Genomic DNA, 25065 nt, shown 5'->3' with positions numbered 1-25065 from the left:
TGTTCTAATACAAAGAAATGGTAAATGTTTGTGGTGATCAACATGTCAATTCCCTGATCACATATTTTTACCTGTTGTGAAATGTCACTCTGTACTGCATAAATGTATTCAACTAATATTTGCCAATTAAAAGTAAAAATATATTTTAAAAATATTGTTATGGTTTCTCTGTATTTAGTTAACTTGTACCCTAGAGCAGAATTAGCTACATGTAAGAGTCAAGGGCCCGCAAAATGCCGTGGGTCCTAGGGACATGACATTTTGGTCATGACCACTTTGACATCTTGTTCCTCAGCGTGTAGATGACAGAGTTGAGAACAGCTGTGAGAATGGCAAATGCCAATCTCAGTAGGTCAGCTCTAGAGGCCACAATAGCTACGGCAAAGAATGAGCAGCAGGTGCTATATTAGTCAACCTCCTGTTACTATCATGAAATTTCTGGGAACAACTAACTTATAAAGAAAAAGGGTTTATTTTGGCTCAGGGTTCTGAAGCTTTCTATCCAAGATTGAGTAGCCTCATCGTTTGAAAAAGATGACTCATCATAGCAGGAGTGTATGTTGGAGCAAACTGTTTATATCACAAGTCAGGTACTAAAGAAGGGCCACACTGGAGGCCAAACCTCTAACATCAAGAGTCAAGCTATAGCAAGTGTCCACAACCAAAGAATGAGAGGTGTGAGTGGAAAAGGCTTTTGAACATCTTTCTTGGAAGCTGACATGAAGCACTGAGACCAGGATTTGCACATAGGAGAGAAGTGCCAAGAGGAAGAAGGACACCACCGTGGAGATGCAAAAGCCCATGAGGGTCTGGGGCCTGGTGTCGGAGCAGGAGGCTTGAACCAGGGTCAAGTGGTCACAGAGGCCATGGTAGATGTAGGCAATGTCATCAGATGCCATCTGGGAGGTTTTTACTACTTCTGTGATGTGCAGGAGGAGGGTGGTAAGCCAGGCACTGCCTGCCAGTGCAGCGTGGGTCTGTGGGGTCATGTGGACCCAGTAGTGCAGTGGGTGACAGATGGCTACATGGTGGTCACAGGCCATGACCACCAGGATGAAGGCTTCTAGAGCAGGACAAATTGGAACAAGTACATCTGTGGAAGCAAGCAGGGAAGCTGAGAAGCGGCCCCCATGAAAGAATAGGGGTAGCATCTTGGGGACAGTGATTATGATGAAAAGGATGTCCAGGGCAGATAAGTTAATTAGGAAGAAGTATATGAGCTTTTGCAGGCTGGACTCTGACACCACCGCCTCCAGGACTGGCCAGGTAGGTTAAGAAGGATGGCCAGGTAGGTTAAGAAGAAAACTGAGAAAAGCAAAAGAAGCAAGGACTGTCACAGAAAGGGATGCCCACCAAGTAGAGAAGGCTGGGAGGGTCCTTCCACCTGCTATGAGTTATGCTTTTCACAGTGGGTCCAAGGTAGATGTCTGAAGACAGACATCGGGAACATCAGGACACATCTGGAAACCAGAAAAATAAGAATGTATAACTACAATGCATATTTTCCTTTCTAACTATGTATCTCAATCCCAACATTTTCTTTTTATGAAAAAATAAAACAAAATTTCATAACAAAATACGAGAATAACAGTAGTCAATATATTGTGTATCTTTATCTTTGAAGTAGTTACTCAGAATTTTCTTTGTGCCCGGAATTTTACTGCACAATTAAGATGCCTTAAATTGTCAATCTCTAATAGCAATACTCTAATATCAATAGAAAGAGCTGGTTGTGTGTGTGTGTATGTGCGTGTGTGTGTATGTGTGTGTGTTAAAGAGGTAGACACAAACACCTGAAGGGAACACCTGTGGAAAGGCAGGAGCCATACTTTACAAACACCTGGGGCCAGCAACAGCAGGTTCAGGAGTTCAGAGTTCAGGCTCACATAATACAAAAGTTTCCTTCAATCAGGATTATCTGATAATGCAAAGGGCAGGCTTGAAAAATCAGTGAATTCCATGTAACAACAGGTGTACAAGACTGGAGTCTTTTGGGCTGGAATGCCACAGAAGAGGTTTAATACCTCTTAAGAGGGTGGGAGCTAGATTAAATGTTTCTAAGCCACTTTCTGACCCTAGGTCTATTGGTTCTCTAAATAAATAAATAAATAAATAAATAAATAAATAAATAAATAAATAAACTAACATAAATGAACCACAGAAGTAAGATTATAAGGTGAGAGGGCAAGTAATCTAGCTGAGAGAAAAAGACATGAAACACATCCACTGAAATGTTCAAATGCCAACTATAAAATCCAATAGCTCTTTTGTTAGTTCCAGAAGCTCCTTTAAGAGAGTCTGATGTTTTAGCCGAATACCTGCGGTCACAAGTGAAGGAACATTTGGGTGCAGTGATGGTGATGAGCCATGCTCCAGGTTCTGCCCACTGCCACACTAGAATCTTGACTGCAGTCATTTGATGCAAGACTGTCAACTCCAGGGTTCTCCCTACAGTTTCTAAGTGACCTTGCTTAACTTGGGACCTTCTAAAGACAACAGAGTCATTGGTTGGGAGTGAGTGAAGTTGAGCCCTGGAGTAAAAACTCTTGGTAGTTTATTCTGATGTTCATTTGACCAGGTACCTCTGGAGGACTGGCAGGGGCCTCTGACAAAGACAGAACTCCTGAGCTCTATGGAATTGGGAGATGCTTTGAGGGAGGCTGAGGGGCTGCTGTGGATTCCATTTCTCTTCTGTGCCTTACTCCATTCTCCTCTCCCTCATCTTGGCAGGATGATGTGTCTCACTCAGCACCACCGTCTTTGTCTCTGGATTTCCATCCCTTCCTATACTATCTTTCTCTTCAGCTACTTCCTTCAGAGAGTCTTACAAAATACTGTCTTCCTAACTAGGGATGACTTCCCTTTCTTGTGTCTGTGCTGGGAGTCTCCTCATCAGTGTCAGGCCAGCTGGGTGTCCTGTGATCTGCCTTTGTATCCTCTGTGTTGTATCTTACAGTAAATGGCCATCCTGGTTTGCTCAGAACTGTCCTGATTTTTGCACTGAAAGTCCCTCAGTTTCCCAGATTATGAGGTACCCTAGTAGGACAGAGACCTTGTTTTACTATGTTTTTGATAGAAGCAGTCATTTCCCTTGACAGAATCTAGATTGAATTCCCTTTTCCGGTGAGGAAAAAATGCATTTCAGGTCACAGCTATTCCTCATTTAACACCCTACATGTTTACTGCCTGTCCAGACTTATGACTGAGATGCGCTGTCCGAGCTCACAGCCTGCTGCTTGGGCTTACAGCCTCCATTTGGACTTACAGTATAGCACGGTCAGTTTTGCTGATTGTACTGTACAGTACAGTAGTGCAGTGTAACTTTGTGTCCTGTTATACATTACAGTACTCTATGTGAGTTATGCAAATAAAAGCAAAGTCACCAAGTTGGAGGGTTTTTTGACCATTTCTTTATTCTGAATATTGTAAAGTACATACTTTATACAATTCCAATATATAATGTATATTGTATACAATGTACATGTACAATGACCTGGTCCCAGGAAGGGGGCTTGGTCCTCAAGCAAGGCCTGTTTGTACTTCCATCCCATTCTGCACATTTTCCCTCCTCCTGGCTGCTGCAGCTCAGCAGGTGTCACTATTGAGCTGCTTCATGCCCACTGCCCTGGAACCACCTTCCTTGGCCTCTAATTCAGCAGGTGCCAGAGAGCTGACAAGTTAAAGAGCCAGTGCTGTGAGAGATGATCAAGTGCTGCACAAAGTAATTGCTCTGCCCAGGAGCTGCTGAAGACAGTGCCCAAGGGCCTGGGGTGTAGGACAGTGGTAGAGTGCTTCCCCAGTATGCATGAAGCCTTGGGTTTAATCTTGGTCTGTGTCTGTCCCTTTCAAAATTCACGTTGAGGCTTAATTCCCAAAGTCATATGTTGATGGTATTTGGAGGTGAGTGGGCCTTTGGGAGGTAATTAGGAATAGGTGAGGCTGTGAGGACAGGGCCCTTATGCTTGCATCAATGAGCTTTTTATAAGAGAAAGTCAGGAAGTTGTGTGTGGTAGTTCACACCTGTAATCTCGATGCTCTGGGGGCGCTGAGGCAGGAGGATTATAAATTCAAATCCAGCCTGGGTAACTTAATGACTTAGTGAGATCCTGTTTCAAAATTTTAAAAAAATTGAAAGGGTTAAGGATTAGCTGAATGTGATTCAATTACTAGTGGGTTCGATTACTAGTATCATGAAAAAAATGAGAGAACCAAATCAGCAAACTTCTCTAAATTAGCAATTCTCAGCATGTGATGTCCTCTACCATGTCATGCCCAGCAGGAAGGCCCTCATCAGCAAATGCCCACACCATGCCCTTGGGCTTTCAGAACCATGTGTTGGCTAGGCCTTTATTCTTTATAAATTATCCAGTCTGCAGTATTCAGTTATAGCAACAGAAAACAGGCTAAAACACTGGGCAATCCTGGCAGCCCAAAACCTCCAAATGAGATTTTCAACCCTCAGAACTGAGCTTCTTGGGCTTTTCCTTCTGACTCAGCTGTCCAAGGGCAAGGGATATTGCCCTCTGGATCACTGCCTCTTCATACCAATGAAAACCTTGTACAATTCCACACCTCCAGCTTCTCCCTTGCCCAGCAAAATCTCTCCCATCTTACCATATGTAAGAGTGGAAATGGCCTGCAGAGAGTTGCATCCATGACCTTCCCTCACAAGTGAAGAAATCAGACTGGAGTGAGGGAAGGAAAGGCAGCAGCACCTCATCCACAGCAAGTTATGGTCAGAGTTAGTCTGGGAAAACAAGCTTCTCAGGTTCTGAACTTGGCCCTTTCCACCAAGCCAAGGACCTAGAGAACTGGAAGCTCTAGTTTCCACCTGGGCAAAAATTAGGCCAAAGGGTTTTGTTTTCCTCTCTCTATCTCTTAGGCTGGCATCAGAGACAACTATAAATTTCTGTTTTGGTCTGAGAGCATTTTAAAACAGTTTTAGATGGAGTGGGTGCTGATCAGAGGTTCTAAATGGCTAGGAAAATGATATTTCCAAGAAATGACTTTGGAAGAAATAGACCGAGCATATCTTCATTAAAAAATATCTTGAGAGTCAGGCTTCGCCTACAGAGAATAAATGTTCTCTATTTGGTATCTGGTTCATAATAAACTTTCCCTAAATATTTTCAAATAAATGAATTAATGAATGAAAGGGTTAACATGAGTTCAACTGAACTTTTTCCCTTGATGGACCAGTCAGCAGGAATTTTTCTTTACTACAAACCAAGTGTTCTGAAAGTTGCTCTAATTTTGAGAAGTTGTTCCCACCACTGACTGGAACCATGTATTATGGCTTACTTCTAGACGTCCCCTAAAGCCTCCTGGGGTCATAGATGAGGAGTTTCAAAGGTGGCTGGATTAGGGCCTGTGAATGTGGATTAAGGATGTGATAATGGAAGCCTGATCCTGGGTATGGGTGGCACCAATCAATAGGGTTGCAACCTGGACGGAATACAAAGGGACAGAAGAAAGGCAGGCTTGCTGCTGCTGCTTGCTGCCCTCTGCCTACTACATCATGGTCAGTTTCCCCTCTGCCATGTCTTTGTGCCATGCTGCCCCGCCTTGGAACTGGCCAACTATGGACTGAAACCTCTACAAACTGTGAGCTGAAATAAACCTTTCCTCCTTTAATGTATGGATGTTGGGTATTTTGTCTCAGGGATGAGAAAAGTAACTAAGACACCATGTAAGTGCAGATTTTGCTGGGTAGTCCCAGAACACCAGAGCCAGAAACTTTCTTACAAAAAAGCAATGTTGTTTAATCATCATTTCCCCTCAACTCCATTTTTTTTCAAATAAAATGACTCAGAGAGTGGAGTGACTTGGTCAAGTTCACACAGAGATTTGGTGCCAGAATTATGCCAGAAGCCACACACAAATTCCAAAAATGCCATCATGTAAGAAGTGCCAAGATCCCAGAGCCAGGCTCTCTTGGCGCTGTGATTAGTCCTGGATACCTCCCCTTTAGCAGTCTTGCCTTAGCTCTTCAGCCCAGGGCACTGCAGCTGTCTCTTCCCCTCTGCATCCAGTGCTGCTCCTTGGGACAGGCCCAGTTTGGGGCTGAGCCTGGTTGCATTAAACTCTCACGTTCTACCCATCCTTCATCTTCTAGGGCCTTGGCCCCATTCTACTGGATCCTGGAATAACATATTTTTTTGAGACAGAATCTCACTATGTAGTCCAGACTGGCTCATTTTGTAGCTCAGACTGGTCTCGAATTTGCAATGATCCTCCTGCCTAGGCCTCCCAAGTGCTGGGATTACAGGCAGCACCACCACACCCAGCTAGGAATAACATTTTGGGAGGACTCCCAGCTGGTAGCCCAGCTACCACTGAGCATTTCTGACAGAACAACAAGATTAATAGTGCTTACTGGGAGATGGGACTTCATGGTTTATGGGGTTTTGTGCCTACTGAGCAATGATTGGTAGCATTGAAAGATGAGGAAACAGGCTCAAAGGGATCACCCAGTTGTGCAATCATCCAAGGACAGGACCGATCTGAAAGCTCAGATTTGCTAATTCTCAGCGGAGCTAGGGTGTCAACCAATGACACAATGAGAAAAGGAATACAAACATTCTCTCTGTGACCCTAAATTACTTGTGCAAATGGCCAATGAGGATCTTCTGAGTGGGGAGGAATTGGTGTAAGCAAGCTGAGGGCCTCTCCATTCTCCCATCTTCACTCTTGCTCCCTTGCTTGCTCTCTCTTGCACACTCTTGCTCTTTCATGGATGCCTTATGATTCTGAGAGCAGCCTCCCCGGCGGAGCCTTCAGTAACTGCGTCTTCTTTCAGCCCCAGGGCTCCTTCTCTTCTTGCTGTCAATGCCACCATTTTAAAGATTAGGTGAACTGTGACTCATCACTCATTCCACAATGAATGAAGTGGGCTTTGGGTTAGGTGTCTGATCATGGCAAACTGACACAGTCCAGGGATAGCCAGTGGGAAAATCGGTCAACATAGCTGGAGTACTCTGTGCTACTAAGGAGTTGGAGACTCAGAGGAAGCAACAAAGCAGTCTTGCCTCATAGAAGACATCTTTCAAAATTATACTTATAAGCAGACAAGCAGAAGTCTCCCAGGCCAGTGAGGAAGTGGGAAAGCCTGGAGGGGTGCAAAGGCAGGAGCTGTGAATGAAAGTTTGTTTGGGAAGCAGTATAGCAGGAAAACTGGAAAGTCTCAAAAGATGAGCTAAAGAGATCAGCAGGGGCTAGAAAGAGAAGAGGAGAGTGGGTATGGAAGGTCAGGGTAAGCAGAGAGAGAAGTGTTTGAAACCTAAGGAATAAGGACTCAGCATGAGGACATGGGAGAACCAGATTCAGCATTTAGACAAGGGAGTAACATAGTCACCTCTGTCTCAGAAACATCAGAGCCACTGTGGCAAGGAGAGTGATTCAGAGTGGGAGAGCTTTGGCCAGGGAGCCAGCCGGGAGGCAAGGGACAAAGAGGAGTGGTAATGATAAAGATGACAGAAGACACAGCCCGGATAGAGTGTTAACTTGTAATGAGCATGCTCTGGTGGTCACCCACTTAGTTTCATCTAACCTGAGAAGTAATTTTTATTACCCTTAGTTTGGAGATGAGGAGGCTCAGAGGACCAGACTTGCCTTGGTCCTTCCTCTGGACCAATAGCCAGTGTTAAGGACTCCAATCCATCTCCAAAGCCCATGCCTCCTAACTATCAAGTGAGATGTCCAGTGGAACAGTGGGTGTGGAATGTCAGGGTAAGTACAGAGAGTAGACGACATCTTTAAGATGTTTGCTTGGAGAGAGAAGTATCTCAGTGCTGTCAGGCTGTTATGACAAAACACTTTAAATTGGTTCATTTATAAATGACAGCATCTTATTGCTCACAGACTTGGGAAGTCCAAGGTCAAGGCACCAGCAGATGTGAGGGCATGCTATCTGCTTCAGACAGTGTCTTCTAGCTGTGTTCTTGCATGGTGGAAAGGCCAAATAATCTCCCTGGGACATTTTTGTAAGACAACTAATTTCGCTCATGAAGTCTCTGTCCTCAGAACCTGATCACTTCCCAAAGGCCCCACCTTCTAACACCATCACATTGAGGGTTAGGTTTCAATGTGAGGGGTTGGGGTGTATGCGTCACAAACATTCAGACCGTGGCAAAGGGCCAGGGAGATTTCTGCTATATTTTAAGATGGAACTATTTGAGTGTATTTCCTGCCATTTGTTGCTATATTTTAAGGTGGAACTATTTGAGTATATTTCCTGCCATTTGTTGGTGGAGACAGATAGTAGAGGGCAAGAGAATGAAGGAACAGGAGAGCAAGAAAATGGCCAACAGCACAGAAGAGCTTCTGAACCCAGGGCCTGGGCTCCTGGTGCACTGAGTGGGAAGGAAGGGAGTGAAATTGGGAGCGGGCGGGTTTGTAGGTCTGGAGTTGTAGGTTGCGAGTGAGCCTCGCTACAGACATGAAGGAGTGGTGGAATTTCGGGAAGAGGACCAGCCTGTGGGCACCTTTGTTCACCCTCCACTGGAGCTGAGGGTGGGGCAACAAAGTGGATAAGGCACAGATCTCTGCTAGACTGACTTGCTTCCGAGCCTGTGCATCTGAGAATCTGTTTTCTTTCCTGTACAGAAGAGGTTTGTTCACCAAGTTCTTCTTTCTTTCTCAATTTCTTTCTTTAATTAGGGATTAAGTTGCCAAAGTAATTTCTAAAAGAAAATAGTCATTATTTACTCTGTCAAGGATATTTAGAGAGAGTAAAAATGTTTCATGGTAGTAGGAGCTTGGAGATTTGTGATGATTTAACTCCTACCTCATAGTTGTGAAATATTTTGTTTTGAAATGGTAAAGAAAGTGGTTGCCTTCTGAAAAATTATTGGAAGTTTTTTCCATATAAAGGGGTGATTTTAGTTTGATTTAAATAGAATTAGTCAAGGAAACTTCAAACTTTAGGAAGCCTAGCCTCCTGAGAAGTGTGAGGAGCAAGTCAACATTCATTTGGGAAATCTGATTGTAAGAGTAGATCCAGCCCTACACAGCGTAACATTTGGAATCAGTTTCACTTTAAAACCATTACTGTGTGCCCAGCCATGTTCAGGGCAACAGAGATGAGAGAATGAAGGCCTTTCCTGGACTTCATGTGCTAGGGCTACGGCAGAAAAACCTACAATGAGAAAATAGATTAATATAAGAAAGGCTGTGGGGGCTGGGGATTTAGCTCAGCGGCAAAGCGCCTGCCTGGCAAGCGCAAGGTCATGAGTTCAGTTCCTGGTACCGGAGAAAAACCAAAATCAAAAAAAAAAAAGAAAGGCTGTGAAGAAGTTAGCTTGTAGTAGGGTTTCAAGAAAACATCCGAAGTGTCTTTTCCATGTGTGCACACAGGCGGAAACCTCTGAAAAGACCGCTGTCACCTCTAGATGAATGAGTCTGCTGAGCCATGGCAGAATGAGGAAAATTGTCCCCTGCCAAAGTAAAGAACTGTCCACTCAGGTTCAAACCCTTTCCGTGCAAGATTAAAGTGGCCATTAGACAAAGCCCCTCCTGTAGGAATTGTGGAGTCATCAGGGAGTCTATGGTAGCCCCAGCCTGACAGAGTAGGATGAATTATTAAACTTGGAAGCGGATATTGAGGGTTTAGAGCAAAAGGCAACATTTTGGAATAAATCACTGTAATGCGTATTCTCCTGCCTGCCACCCTAACTGGCCCTCATTTTGCAGGTCAGTTACTTTTCTTGGAAGCAGTAGAGCCAACAGAAGAAAAAATATCTCTGGAATTTTGGCTTGGAGGAAGAAGAGCTCAGGCTGCCAGAGCTGGACTAGCACTTCTGAGTATCCTCAGGACCCACTCTGTGACATCCCCAGGGAACTCTGCTCCACTTCTCCCAATGGGCTGCTGGAGGCCAGGACCACCAAGGCCTGAGGCCCATATCCTGCTTCACTATGGGGAGAGGGTCCTACGGGGAACTGATGTCACTGCTACTGGGAGCAGAGAGTTGGGCCTGGTCACTGGGGGGAAACGATCCCCTAGACCATGCCAAGCCTACCTGGGCTGCACCCTACTGAAGGTTCCATAAACAGGGGTGTCATAAGTAAAGTGGAGGACAGTGTGTGCGGTTGCCAAAGAAGTTATGCAAGTGGCTGCCAGAACAGCTCAGCTCCTGCATGCATGGGTCCCTGCCTCCCAGCATACACTGTTTATGTTCCTGCTGAATCTCTGGAGGTGGAACTTTCTCCAAGTCAGCAAGAGCAACCAGCTCAGTCTCTATAACAGTGTGACGTAAAGTCTTTACTTCCAGATCACCATCAAGCTTAGCATTCAGTCTTACCCAGTGTGACTGCAGAACCTCCAAAGCTACAACTTACCATAGCACCAGAGCCCACTGCAGAGTCGGGCATGTCTCCAATTCACCATGAGGCTGCAGCTCGAACCTCACTTCCAGTGAATGACGTGGAACCTTCTGCAATCTACGATGAGGTCCACACTCTGCCTCCAGAGACTACTGAAGACATTGAGCTCCTACAATTTCAGCAGGAGGTTCCAGTTCAATCTCCAGAGCCTGTTCAAATGAGAACCCTCTCCAAGCCAGCAGGAGACCACAGTTAGGAATTTAGAGACTTCTGAGAAAGTGGAAGCTTCTTCAACCCATCAGGAGACTGCCACTGAACATCTGCAAACCACGGAGGAGGAGCCTGAAACTTCTACCCAGCAGGAGGCTGCAACTCAGCCTCCCGAGCTCCCTCATGAAGTTGTTGCTCACCCTCCAGAGCATCATGAGGTAACAGTTTCTCCCCTCACTCATAATCATCAAGTTCAGCCTCCAGGAACAGCATCACTGTTGAGCCTCCAGAGTTGGTGAGATCAGCCCAAGGGTGAATGGAGGCCCACATTTAATCCTCAGTGAGCCCTGAGCAGCTTCAACTTTTAAAAAAATTTTTAAATTTTTATTTTTATTAGTACATGATTGCAGTACATAATAATTACATTCACTGTGGGGAGTTGGTACACTCACAGAACACATCTTAACTCATTTTTCATCCCCTTTCTGTCCCCCCTCCCCCTCCCTCAGGGCTGGGGATAGAGCTCAGTGGTAGAGTGCTTGCCTAGCAGCAGTGAGGCCCTGGGTTTGATTTAAAATTAAAAGTTGTTTTCTGAATGAAAACTCACCCACAAATTCATTTTTTGTATTTTTGGTTTTCCAAATCTTGTTATCTTTTTAAAAAAGACACCTCTTTTAAAAAAGATAAGTAATATTAAAGTGCATATATTAACATAAATTCTAGTACATATTTCATACCTTGGCTGTGCGTGCCCATACATGTGTACAAATACTCCCATACATTCATACAAATTAATTTAATAAGGTATGTTTACAGAAAAAATAAACAAGTGTCATGAACATTTACTGTCTAACTTGTATAAGTCCCTGCTCTTCTCTCCTAGACCATGGGAAAGTCCGTGAGCTCACTGTCCGTTGCCTCTCTCCCCTTCCTTGGAAAGTAAAGAAGTCCAGAGATGTCTCCAGAAGGAGCCTGTATGTGTATGAAATACCTACAAATTCAAAGCAGAAAATCACCCAGTCCTCAGCTCAGCAAGAGGTCAGCTGCTGCCCCGACACCACTGCGCCCTGGAAGTACTGGGTATTGTGACGTCTGTCTCTCTCCGTCTCACCTGCACGGGGGCGGCAGGTTTTGACAGACATGAGAGGCTGGAAAAGGAAAGTGCCAAAGAAGAAAAGGAAGTTATAAAGACATTTCTAGAGAACCTGGGCTGCTTCCTGGCCATGGGCAGCAGGCCACAGAGCTCTGGGGAGGGGAAGGCAGTGTCAGTGTCCAGTGCTGGGGCCCAATAGGCATCACCTTCCTGACTACCACCAGGAGGCAACGTGGCCTGAAAGGAAGGTCTCACTCTGGGGGCCAGACACATCTGGGGTGGAATCTCAGCTCTACCAGTAACCAGCTGTGTGTCCTTGGGCAAGGGACTCCACCTCTCTGCCTTTGTTTCTGCTTTATGAATGAGAGTGATAGAACCAACAGTGTTGGCTTGAGTGGAAGTTTAATGAGATGCTCTTTGTAGAGTACTTTGCAAACTGCCAAGTGCTGGGGTATGTCTCCACCAGAGCCACAAAGGGACCTCCCCCAGATGTCTCTGTCTTTCTGAGGGTTTTCATTGCAGGAAGGCTGAAATTCTCCTACTCTGTCTTCCTGTGGTCCTGTAACAGGTTACCCTGGCTCCCCCAATCCTTCGTTCAGGGTCTCAGGGGAGGAAGAAGCACCACAACTCTGTGCTCCTTGGAGGGACCCAGAGGAGTGGCTAAGGAGCTGGTGACAGGAAACCTCACACCAGAACCTATTGGATGGACTCAGATGAGCCTGATCACGTCCAGATTCCTCCCGGAAGAATCAACTAGGAACTTGGGCAAGCAGGAGGTGGGACTGGAGAGGTCCTTGGAGGATGAGTGTAGGTCAGCTGGACAAAGGCATGGAGGGCAGACACTGAGACACAGGCCTGCGGTACACAGGGTGGGCCAGAGCAGGTGGGCCGGCCTAGCAGGGAGATTATAGGCATGTGGTGATGAGTACCAAATATTAGGCTAAGGAATAGATTTGTTCTAAGAGAAGGTCTGGGCACAGTGAGACTTGGGTTTGGAAGGACGGCTGGTGAATGTGGAGGATGACCTTGGATGGGAGACTGGAATCATGGGAGAGTACGGAGGCTGTGCAAGTGTCCAGAGGACTGAGGAGAGGGCTCGGCATTAAGCGTTGGGGACCTGGGAAGGGGCACACTTCCTGAGCTCTTGGCTGAGCCTGTTGTGTCTGGGGGACGCCAGGACACAAGAAGCACAGGAAGTGTGGACTGGAACAGAGATCTAGGGGTTACCATCTGCAGTTCAAGCCCTTCCTGTTGCAGGAGGGAAACCTGAGATTTGACAAGGAAAGGTGACATGTCAAGGTCACCTAGATGGTCATCAGGAGAGCAAGCCTGGAACCCAGCCAAAGGCACTAGCTCGTCACTTAGTATTCGACACCAAGGCTGAAGGACCAGTGTCTGAGGATTGAGTCCTCACCTCCACCTCTGAGACAGGGCCGTGGTTAGGATTTGGACCCTGGAGCTAGATGGCTAAGTTCAGATCCTGCTGTGTGGCTTTACCAGCTTTGTAACTTTGAGCAAGTGTCTTAGCCTCTTTGGGGCTCAGCTTCCTTGTCTGTTAATTGGGGATTAAAATAGGTTGTTAGGAATATTAACTCAGTCAGTGTAAGTAAAGTACTTAGAAAAGTACCCAACACATAGTGAAGGTGAGTTGTAATTATCAGAAACACTTTATAGTCAAGAAAACTAAGACTTAGGAAGATGAAGTGTCCAATGCCACATAGCTAGCTAGCTGTTGTCAAAGCTTAGGCCTAAGCTGTTCCAAAGCTAGCACTAGATTTTTGTGCCAAACTGCCTTCCCTTGCAGGATATTTCTAGAAGATGGTTGATATCTTTAACTCAAGAGACTGAAGTCTCTATCTGAAAGACCATCTAGCCCTCTAACATCTCAACCTGGGCCTAGCCTGATTCTAACATCACCACTGAGCCTATTTGCTGAAAAGATCTTCCCCTTGCCGTTGCCAGGGTGAGGATGCTGTGGTTGGGAGACCCAAGGTCCAGGCCAATCTACCCCGCTCTCAGGGACACCTGTGTTTGACCTAGAGGACCAAAAGGGGGCTGGCATCTTAATTAGGCCAGCACCACTCAGACAGTAAGAGAACTTTAGGCACGAGGGCCAGGACAGAGGGCGGGAGTGGATCTGGGGAGAATGGATGAAGAAAAGGGACATGTGTGTTGGGGGTATAAAGAGAGAAAGGACTCAGAATAAATGCAAGCTGACAATGTTCTGAGTAAGCAGTACTGATGGAAACAAGGTGGCTGTCCCAGCCTTCCTGGGAGAGCTAGGGCAGTAGCAAATTGGAGTGCCCTGCCCGGCCCAGACACGTCCCTGATGTCAGACACATCCTCCTGTCCATGCAATTCCATCAGACCCACAGCAAGGACCAGCATGATGAGCAGCAGTAGCAGCTTGCTCTGCTTCCTGCCTTCCATCCACAGGCTCACGCTGCCACCAGGGAGGAAGTGACTCATCTTCCTAGATGAAGCAGGTGGCATGCTTCCCAGCAGCTGTCAGAAATGAATCCTGGGCAGCAGCGGGTGTGGGTTTCTAGAGGTCACCTGCTTGCTTTCCAGAGTACTTTCCTCAAGAGAAGAAAGCAATCGCAGTATTGGGTGAATCCCTACCACCCACCCACAGGCACCCTGCAATGCCAAACTGCTCACTAGCCCAGTCTCCAGATGAGAAGACAGAGGTGTGAAGAACTGAGTGCATATGTACCTGGAGCCTTCGTTTGGAGAGACGGAAAAGGCTTGGAGATGGACCGCAGTGATACCTGCACAACTCTGAATGGACTCAGTGCCGCTGAACTGTACATTTAAAGCAGGTAAGATGGCACATTTTATGATTATGTGTATTTTACCACAAGAGAAGAATATCTCAGACTAGAACTTAAGTAACACAGCTACCAAATGGAGAAGCCAAGGACCACACCTGACTGGTTCTGTCTGAGCCTGGATCTTAATCACCCTCCCATATTGTCTGCCTTGCAAGTGAGGATGGCAACCTGGCAGAAAATGCATATGGACAGAGGGACAAGCTGAGAAAGATGGTTTATGGGAGAGGGGAAGAAGACCAGGGTTTGAGCAGGAGTAGCATGGACAGATGTGCAGGTTAGGAAGCCCTCTCTGGCCTCCAGGAAGATGGACGAGAGGCTGGGTTGGAGGTGGGCATGAGTGTGGACAGGTGTGCAGGCGATGAGGGAGGAGCAGGTGATGGCTGCTTTTGCTGTCTCCTGGCCCATCTTCATCAGTTCCCACGGTGGTCGAGACTCTTGAGAGAAAGCCAGGGTGCAAACCTCCTCTCTGCCTCCAGAGGGCAGTGCTGCAAAGTCTTCAGGGAGCTGGGTTCTTCCCACGAAGAAGCCCCAGTCCAGCAGACGCCGGCTTCCACCCCACTTGCACGCCCTCCTTCACCCACTCCCCACCCCCCAGCCTTTGCTGCACCCTGGGAATCAGTGTCCTTTCACCAAGCACACAAATTATTAATAACTGTCACCTTACATTTGACACCGTGGAAGAAGTGGTGCATGCGTTAGCTCATGTGGCCCTTCTAAGAGACGCGCAGAGAAGAATGACCCCCTTCTCAAGTTTCCTGAGGACCACCTCATACTAAGGAAACAGGACCAGGAAAGGGCAGGGCCTGACCAACACCAGCACGTCAATGGTAGAGCCGGCCCTGGGGTCGTAGGCCAGCCAATGCTGGCTGGAGCCCGCAGGAAGACATAGCCTTGCGGTACCTGCCAGGTTACAGCCGTTAATGGTGACCACCAGACTGCCTGTGGAGCCCCCATTTTTCCCTTGGGCTCCCCCCTACCTTAGGAGGGCCATTCAGTGATTCATTTCCATGGGGTTGTCAGTCAGGTCAGGCTGACCTGACACCCACCTAGTATGATTTACTTCCTCCTCATCCTCTGCTTCCAAAATAACAAGTCATCCCCATCACCATCCCTGCCATAGTAATAATGGTGTGTGTCTCTCAGCTCTCAGAATTCAGCAAGCACCAATCCATCCATCAGCTCATCTGAGCCTTGACAGCTCTGGAGAGGCATTTCACAGACAATGGCATAGAGAATCAGAGGGGACCAGTGATCAGCCCTAAGTCACCCAGCAAGGCCTCAGGGGCAGTTTAGTTTTCTTAGGGAAGCGGTACATTTACCAAGGAGAAGACGGGACAAAAAGATGGGGTTACTACAGTCCTTTGGGGAGGTTTCTTGTCATCTTACTTCCCAGAAGAGGGCACAGGGCCTCGGTAAGCTGCTCACTGGTGGGGTCTGAGCTGTCTGGTACCTGAGCTCATGCTCTTTCTGGGGCACAGGGATGCCACTTCCAGGCAGGACGGCGAGTTTGGAACAGAGATCGGAGGGGGTTAGACCCAGGGCTTGGGAGAAGGCCACTGCTGGGGAAAAAAAGCCTAGAGAAGGGGGCAGCTTCCAAAAGGCATGGAGGTACAGGAACCTGCAGACAGGTCCCAGTTGCCACAGAAAGTGTCGCATGGCTCATACAGGGTGGAAGAGCCAGCGCTGTGCTGAGCTACGGGGTGGGGCGGCTCCAACGGGACCCCCAGGCCCACCTGCAGACCCCACTTCTCGTCCCATGGTTGGAAGGTGCCTGGGGGTGGAGGATGCAGCTGACGAAGGGGAAGGCCTGAGCACTTAGCAGGACAGAGCTGGTTTCTCTTCAGCTGACCAAGGAAACAAGGCCAGGAAAAGAGGGCTGGTGACTCCCTCATGACATCACACTCTCTGGGCATTGGTGTCCAGATCTGGGGAAAGGAAGGACTGAATTAAGTGAGCTCCACAGCCCTCTCACTCTGACCTTCTGAGCACAACTCATTCATCCTCCTTGCCCCTGGCTCACATCCCAGCCCTGCTGTCCAAGTACTCAGCACATAGCCTTGGGCAAGTGGCCTTTCTGAGCGGCTGTGTGCTTCTGGACAACGTAAGTGCAACCTTGCTTTCCCTGGGCAGAGCTAAGGAGTCAGGCATGGGAGCTGTCTGACAGCAGAGGCTGTGAACCCAAGCCACATGTAAGGCTGGGGTGGCCCAGGCGCTGACCAAGGCCTCACTTGACCGCCTGGCTCTCTGAGTGCTCATTTATAGATATCCGCTCCCTGGCTGGACGGTGAGAGAGAAGTGGGAGCGAAGATGCTGAGGCGGCAGTTTGATGTCTTTTTTAGGAAGGAGCCTCTGACCACTCTTCCCCTTCTTGCCCCTGCCGCCTCATCTTTTGAACCAACTCACAGTGACCCTCAGGACCATCCGGGAGGCAGATGGTTTTGACATCATGGCCTCCGTGTTACAGATGGAAAGACTGAGACTCAAATAGGAATTTGCCCAAAGTTCCCCAGCAGGGTTGTGACAGAGCTGGGGCAGAATTAAGCTCTCAAATCTGCAGCTCACTCTCTTTCCCTTGTACTCAAATCAGGTTGTCTAAGTTGAAGAATCTCCTATTTTGCCTGCATTACAAAAGGCACGTCTCTAAGTGGGTTGACTTAGAGAGATGAAGACCTTATGTTCTGCCAAGAGCCCAGGGTTTTACAGCAGCATCAGGCTTGGTGTGAGATACTGTGTGTGAACACCATAGGTCCCTAGAAGCTGCACAGTTTTGCAAGCTGAGCCAGGCTTTACCAGCATCACGAGGCTAAAAAAGGCATCAAGTTTTGCAAACTGTGGGAATCCACAGATGGTGTTAGAATCTACACATATCACGGGGCTCTCTATAAAATGCATAGAGCACAGCAAACACCACACATCGGGCAAGTGACAAATCCAAAGCACAAACCAGCAGGGTCAGAATTCAAGCCTGGGCTACCCACAATGGGGCCTCATGTGAGATTAGCCCAGGAGCTGGTCTGACTGCCGAATGGCCAAAGAACCAGTGGCTCCTGGGTACCTGACCATGGTCTAGGTCCAGAGCTCTGAGTTCAAGAATATTCTGGTCCCAGTACATACACAGACCATTCTGTGAACTTCTTCAGCCTTTGACACCAGGATAGGAACAATGGAGCTTTTAGACATCTAAAGAGATCTTCCCTTCTTAACTGTACACTTGCAATTTAGAGCCATGGAAGGCTCTACCTCTAACAATCTCTAGATGTGCAGACTTTGAGGATTTAGAAAGAACTAATTTGATTTCCTCTGGCCTCTCTGCCAATCCAAGCCAACTTTTGACCTCTCTCCATGGTCATGCATTCCCATTTCTAGTTTCTCAAAGACTCATTCATTCATGCAGCATTCAGCATTCTATTGGGTGCCCAGTGAGTGCCGGGTACATCACACATTCCAGACATCCTACCAGCACCCTCGTCCAGCTACAAGGAGCCAAATGGGACTGAAGGATGTTTCTCTGTCATTGCACGGAAAGCTAGATTCCAAACCCACATTCACAGTCCATGCAAAGATCCTATTTCTGATCAGGTTCATGTCTACATCCTGGTTTTGGAGAAACCCAGAGATCTTTCCCTGGGAAGACAGCTTGAACAAGGAAAACAGCTAGTCTAAGCAGCAGAGGTACCAAGACATGGTCCCATCACCAGCTAGCTGAGTGATCTCTGGCACGTGACGGAGACTCAGTGCCTCTTCTGTAAAATGTACGTAGCCTCTGGGGTGATGGAAGGGCCCAAAGGAGCCTCAGGGTGAAGATGCTGCCAAGCGGAGGAGGAAAAAGAGGATGTTTTCTCTCCCGCCTGCCTCGGGGCCCTGCCTCTGCCGCTCCCTTCTCTTCCACACTTTCAAGGCCTCCAGGCACAGCTTCTTTACATCTTGTTGACCTTTCACAACAGCGCTGCAAGGAAAGGTTATTGCACCTTCTTCCTCGTGAGGGATCTGACCTGAGTCCGGGAGGTGAAGGGACTTGTCTACGGCAGCCACTTGCTCAGCCCGTGTAGGTGAGATGGGACAGGTCTGACTGGCTGCAAGGCCTCGGTCCTCGGGTCTTAGTCCAGAAATACCTGGGAATTTCACATTTGCCTTCTGCTCTCCTTCCTCTGTCCCTCCCCTGTTTCTCCCTCCCTTGCTTCCCTTCCTTTCTCCCTCTCTTCCCTCCCTCCCTCTCTTAGTCATCTAGGTGGCTATGGTTGATGGAACACCTACAGTGTCTCGCCCAGGTGGGCTATCATTGGGCTTCCAGGTGGACAATCATTCCTTAGTCTGGAACCTCAGGGCTGGGGGAGGGTACTCAGTGAAAGGTAACAGGGCTTGAGGGAGCAGGAGTGCGGTGAAGGAGGGCAACAGCTCAGCGGGCTCATGGAAGGCCATGGAAGCTCTCTAGGAGGACAAGAGCTTGGTAGGAGAAAGAGCTCAGATGCAAAGTGGAGGGCGATAAAGAGACTGGGGGTTCAAGGCTAGAGGGCCCTTGGCTCAAGGAGACCCGGTGACATCTATTTTTTCCAAGGCTAACACAGGAGAAATATCTAAGGGAAGCCCCAGGGCCAGAAGCTGGGAGGAGCAGGCTGTCTAAGCCTCAGAGAGTCAGGACAGCCTCCTCCCAGCAGGGGGGTGGACCTAAACAAGCCCTGCTTCCTACACCACCCTGGCCCCAGGCTGTCCCAGCCAGGGCAGAGAGAGGGGAAGAAGCAAGTAACCCAGGGAGTCGGGCCCTTGGAGAGGGGCTAGTTTGACCAGGACCCTCTAACTCTGCCTGGAGAGGTGGTGGCTGCTGTTTTGTGTGGCCCGGGAGACATCACCAAAGCTCGCCTGCAGGATCTCCCCCTCAGGCTCACTTCCTCCCACTGCTCAGCTCTGCATCCTGAGACTGACGTAGGATCTGGAACTCACTGCACTCTCCCTGTCATGGGACCCAGGATAGGTAAGTCCAGAGGGAGTAAGGAAGGGCATTGGGAAGTGGACTGGAGGCCGGGTTCCCAGTGAGAAGAGCAAGGCTATGGGGCCAAAACGGGTGTGCTGAGGTGGGAAGGGAGTGCACAGCTCTCAGAACAGCCAAACACCCGCCCGGAACACTGTAAGTGAGGGAGTGACCGAGGAATAGGAAAGGGCCTGTTTACTCAGCTGGAGGCAGGGAACCCAGCCAAACCACCCTGATGAGACCCAAATGGACTGGGAGAAAACAGTGATACAAGCCTGATCCCCCTGTGAAGGAGACAAAGTTAGAGACAGACAAGTCAAATAGCGCAGAGAAAGACGAGACACGTGCAGGGAGGGGCAGAAAGATAGGAGGCAGATCAACAGGTCTGGGCAGGAGCTGCAGGGGCAGGGAGGAGAGCAGTCCTGGAGAGAATGTGGCAGCAGAGATGAGGAAGATATGGAGAAAAGCAGGAGGCAGTGAGAGTGAGAAAGGGAAAGGGAAAGCATGGGACACACAGGGACAGACATTGCAGGGTGACAGACCTGCAGACAGAGACCCAGCTAGATCCTTATAAAAGAGAGAGATTCAAGGGACCAGGGATATAGCTCAGCGGCACAGCACCTGCCTGGCAAGTGCAAGGTCCTGGGTTAGATTTCCAGTACCAAAAAAAAAAAAAAAAAAGAGAGAGAGAGAGAAAGAGAGAGAGAGGGATTCAGAGAGAGACCTGCAGAAACCTACCTGGCTTGGCCGTGGAGCAGGGAGGAAGGAGGGGAAATATCTGGACACCTCCAGGAACCAAGCTTGTGCATGGCAGGGAAGCACCTGGGTAGGGCACAGGGTTTCTGGGAGTCAGCACCCGGCCCAGTGTATCTCAGGCAGGCAGCGGGCAGTGGAGGAAACAAAGGATCTTCACACTGGGTACCCCAGCAGCCACCTACAGTGAAGCCCTGGGGCCTCCCTCCAGACTGCCTACCTTTCGTCCCACACTGTGTGGGCCTCACATCCCCGGCAAGGCTGGGCCTGCTTCCAGGGGCCCAGCAGTGACGGCATCACAGGCCAAGGGACTCCAGGCAGATGCAGTCACAGTTCGGGGACCGTGGCTTGACAGGAAGGGTGAAGGCAAATGTTTCCTTCCAGGGGGCGTCGCAAAAGAGAAGAAAATGAGGTCAGATTTGCCAGGCTTGGTTTTAGGCAACGAATGGGCCACTGAGCAGCCAAATCCCCAGTCAGCCTTGGCTCCGAGGGCTGGGGGAGCTGGAGACGCTGTGGTGTGGCCAAAACCAGAGACTCTGATTCTTCTGCACCTGCTGCTCCCCAGTGCCCACCCCCATGACTGTTTTTCTAGCTCCCACAAGATGCTGCTCTGGAATATTCGCTGATTACCCCCAACACCCCATAGCAGAAAGCTGACCCCTGTGTCCACCCCGTGTCCACCCCCTGCCCACCAGAAGCCACTTCTAGTTTTGCTTCCGAAGCCCCAATCTGGGCTTACAGCCAGGCTCACCATGGGACTCAGGATGGGGAAAAACGCAGGTGGGGCAGGATACAGAGCCTGGACCCTGGAGACAGTCCAGGGCCACTCACAGAGAGGCCAGCTGTCCCCACCAGATGCAGACACCAGATACGAGTGAGGGCCAGACGTGGCTCCCACAGAACCCCACCACCACCTGACCACATGTCCTCAGGCAACAGAGAGCTTCCCTGTCTGCACAGGAAGGTGCTAGAGAAAATAATCTCCCTCAGCGGTTCCCACAGTGCAGTCCAGAGAAACCACATTCCCACCTCTGCACCCTTGCTCAGGAAGGCCCCTGCACGCCCCATGCAGGTGGAATTTTCCCAGTTCCCACTCGTAGGAACATCAGCTCCTCCAGGAAGTCTTCCAGGCTGACTCTCCCAGCTGGAGGTAACCCCTGCCAGTCAGCGCCCGAGTGCTAGCTAACCCTGTCTTTGATCCATCCTCCCTTACTCCGGGAGTTCTGCTCTTGCTCTCTGCAAGCTGCTGTGTTCAAACATGGGCCATCCCAGGGAAGATGGGAGAAGTGATGGTAAGAACTAGCAGGGCCCATGTTCACATTGAAGCTCTGCATCACTAGCTTTATGAGAACTCAGTGGAATGTTCTCATCCTTTGTAATGGGTGAGGAAAAAGATGCTCAGAGAGGGCAAATAACTTGTCCAAGGTCACTCAGCAGATAAACAGCAAAGTGGGGGCCAGTGCCATCTGCCTAATGCTAAAGATTTTTCCTCTTTGTTCCAGTGCCCGTGGGGGATTTCTCTTCCTTCCACACACCTCACATTGGTGGGTCTCTGCCCACCTCGGCCAATTCTCCACTGACTGTGCTGCCTCCAGACAAAACAAGCTGTTTTCTGGATGCCAATGACTAGAGTGTGGGTGGAGTTGGAGTTATTTCCTCCCAACCTGAAATGGCCTTGCCTACAGGGCCAGATCCCAGGCAGCTGAGAAGCAGATAGTGAGCCAACCTAGACTCCATCAATGGGGTGCCAGGCATTCCACGTCCAGTCTCATTCTGTCCCTGTCCAGGACTCAATTTCTCCATCCATGCAATAGATAGAAGGAGGTGGCCAAGATGGTCACTTGGTCCCTTTTGTAGTGATAAGAAGCCCAATCTCTTGGGGGAGCGGCAGAGCAGAGCCTTTCCATAAAAGTATGGTCCCTTCTTCCCATCTATGTTGGGGACTTGCCTGTCTCCAGAGTGCCACCTGGGGCTTCTGCTGCTCCCTGTGGGTATAGGTGCCGCCCTCACAGGCTGCACCCCAGAGCCTAATACTAAGGCTTGCAGTGGTGGAGAGTGACACCCATCTCAGCACGCCAGTACTCCCTGTGGGTAGAGCCTGATTTCACCCAGGCCTGGCGCCTCTGAACAGGGGTGGTGGGAAGGGTTCAGGGCATAAGCTTTTCTCCTGTGTCTCCATGCTCCTGCCCCGCCGTACTCCTTCCCCGCTCCAACCTTTCCTGAAGGCTTAAAGCCTGCCCGGAGCCAGGCTCTGTGCTGATAGGGGCAGCACGAAACCAGGCAGTGGTCCTGCCCTCCATGGCCTCCCAGGGGACCAGAGAGTCACAGACACAAATCACATGCATAAAAAAAGCTGAAGTTAGAAACTGTCAAAAACACCTAGCTACACAGTGGGCGCCAGTAGCACCCTAGGAGGGAGGGCCTCAATAGAGGCTCAACAGGGTGTGCGTTCTAGCAGGGCAGAGGGCGTTGCAAATGCTTGGAGAAGTGATGGGCCTGGCATGTCTGTGGAGACAGTGAGCTGCCCTGTGCGGTCCAAGTAGGGGAAGTCACTGCGCAATATTTAAAAATTTAGAAGCTGATGGGACCCCCATCACACAGAGCTTGTATGCCGAGTTGGACATATGGACTTTGTCTAGGAAGCAATTGGGAGCTATAGAAAGTATGTGAGAAGAGCAGTGGCCATGCTTCAGGGGTCCAAATCTGCTTCCTGGCAATGCTCATCATAAGCTCATGTGTGTGGTGTTTCTATGAGTACAAAGCACCCTTGGGTCCATTTTACAGCTAAGGCTGTGAGGAGCTCAGTGACTTGTCCAGGCTGCACAGCTAGCCGCTGGCAGGTCAGGGGTGCACTAAAGCCCCACTGGTGTCAGGCTCCTCCCTGGCTGTCCCTTTGCCCTCTTTCTTGAAGAGTCTGTACCACAGGCTCCCAAGGGCTCAGCCTAGTGGACAGTGGCCTGGGCTGAGCTCCTCTCCAGACCCAGGGTCTTTCAGGCCTAGACATTTCTAAGACAGTTCTTTGAATGCATGTGCGAAATAGCTGCCCCTTCTCCAGGACTGGAGACCCTGGGTCCCTTGAGGAGTTGATTTAAGCACAGACAGCAATGACCTGGGGCCATAAAGAGGGGAAGGTGGTGTGGTCTCGGGCCCACAGCCATCTCTCTTGCACCTCAGCCCCTTGTTTTAGGCCTAAACAGACAGACATGGGTTCCCTATATGCTCAGGACTCACCCTCCCCCCAGTCCAAGATCCTATTTTTCAGGTCATCTTGGGTCTAGATGGGCTAGCCAAGGGCCAGAACTGGGAACAGAAAGTCCCAGCGCAGGGTCCTTGTCCCAGCTGGGAAACCACCAGAAAAAGTGCCTGGTCTCCTTCCCCCTCTTACTGGATCTCTCTCAAGACACGCAGCCAGAGTTCAAGTGCCTTACTGTCCAAGAGACCACCCAAGGGTCCCGCCAGAAGGAATTTCCCTCACATGACAGCCAAGCCTGATGCCTAAGCAGAGACACCCGCCTTCCTGCCTGTGACACTTTCCCCTCCACACCACTGGGCTAGGTTGCTCCACCTGCCCCAGACCCACCATGGCTTCCTGCCTGCCTATTGCCCCTGCTCCTGCCTTCTGGGCTCCCTCATTCAGTGTATCTCAATTCAGCAATCATGCTCTCCAGCTGGGCCAGACCTTGCATGAGGAGAAGTGGTTTTCCAGGGAGGAAGGGGAGCTGGGACTGATATGTATGTTCACAGGCTTAAAGGTGGGGAGGACACAAGGAGCACAGAGAATGGCAAGAGCCAGAGACCAAGGAGTGGATAGATGATGCATGAGTGGCTCCTGCAGCCTTGATCCTGAGGCCAGGAGTGTGGACTCCTTGTGTGGCAACTGGGGGAGGGGGATTTCCCTCAATCCTACCCAAACTGTTATGAGACACACCCTAGTCTCTCACTTACTGAGAAGGAAACTGAAGCTTAGAGGGCTCGCTAAGCTGCCCGAGCTCACTCAGCTAGTGTTGAAAAATAAATATTTAAATCCAAAGTCTTCTCTGGAAGAACCCAGAGGTTCCAGCAGGGACCCAGCATGCTCCATCTGGTCAGGTGGACAGGACAGATTATCCGGGGGTGTTTACCACCTCATCAGGCAGCTCAGAGGACATAAATAGCAAGAGTGACCAACTGCCACTGAGGGAAAGGCAGCAGGGACCGGCCTGAGAGGGACACATGGTGGAGGGAGGGAGCAACAGCTAGGCAGGACCCTGCAGGCGGGGAGAATTGGGGCAGCTTGCGGGGTGGAGCTCCAGGGGAAGTCTGGCTGCTGTGAGGTTGGCCTCCTCCCAGCCCCACCTCTGGAGAGGTGTGTGCACCTCTTCATGCGGGGACTGCCAACATCTGCTGCAAGGCATGCTTCCCTACCCAGGCTTGGGCGATGGGGATGTTAGAATGGTGGCGAAAGGCTTTCCAGGCCCAAGGTGCTCCCCCTTTCACACTGGGATTGATTCCGCCTTCCATTCTCGTCTCCCCTGAAGCCCATGGTGGGGGCTTCTCACCCTTGCAGGGCAGTTTGACCACAGTGGTTTCTGGCATCTTCATCCACATGTGCTCCCAGATGCCTAGAAGTCTGTTGCTAGCTCTCTCTTCTGGAACCATGGCCTCCTGGGCATCTGCCCTTGGGTATCTGTGCCACCCAAACTTGCCATGTCCAATGCTGAACGCACCACCCCTCTATGGCTGTGACTCTCAGGCATGGTTTGCCCAGAGAGCCTACTCTTCCAGCCCCACATCATCACCTAGTCCCGCCAACTCCTCCAACCTCAGCCTCCACCTCAGTGGTCCAGCCTTGCCATGGTCTTTGTCCCTGGAGCAATCTTTTTTTTTTTTTTTTTTTTTTTTGGTTTTTT

The 25065-nt window shown here is 49.5% G+C and overlaps 2 protein-coding genes across 2 annotated transcripts in view; one reads left to right on the top strand and one right to left on the bottom strand.

Moving 5' to 3' along the window:
• Positions 1–265: 265 nt before the first annotated feature.
• Positions 266–4609, bottom strand: LOC102015714 (olfactory receptor 2AT4-like). The gene is made up of 3 exons (XM_005380450.1): positions 4546–4609; positions 638–1258; positions 266–384 (listed from the first exon to the last, which is right to left on the bottom strand). Exons 1-3 carry the CDS (start codon positions 4607–4609, stop codon positions 266–268), a joined length of 804 nt encoding a protein of 267 aa, XP_005380507.1.
• Positions 4610–19111: 14502 nt separating this feature from the next.
• Positions 19112–25065, top strand: part of Slco2b1 (solute carrier organic anion transporter family, member 2B1) — a 49773-nt gene continuing 43819 nt past the window's right edge. The window contains exon 1 of the mRNA XM_013512025.1: positions 19112–19426. Coding sequence (XP_013367479.1) covers positions 19411–19426 — 16 coding nt within the window. The 5' untranslated portion in view covers positions 19112–19410. The remainder of the gene's footprint in view (positions 19427–25065) is intronic.

This window comes from Chinchilla lanigera, unplaced genomic scaffold (assembly GCF_000276665.1).
Source record: "Chinchilla lanigera isolate Chin_1 unplaced genomic scaffold, ChiLan1.0 scaffold00013, whole genome shotgun sequence".
Taxonomy (NCBI): Eukaryota; Metazoa; Chordata; class Mammalia; order Rodentia; family Chinchillidae; genus Chinchilla; species Chinchilla lanigera.
Note: the sequence above shows the minus strand (reverse complement) of the source record. Positions and strands in the feature narration are given on the sequence as shown.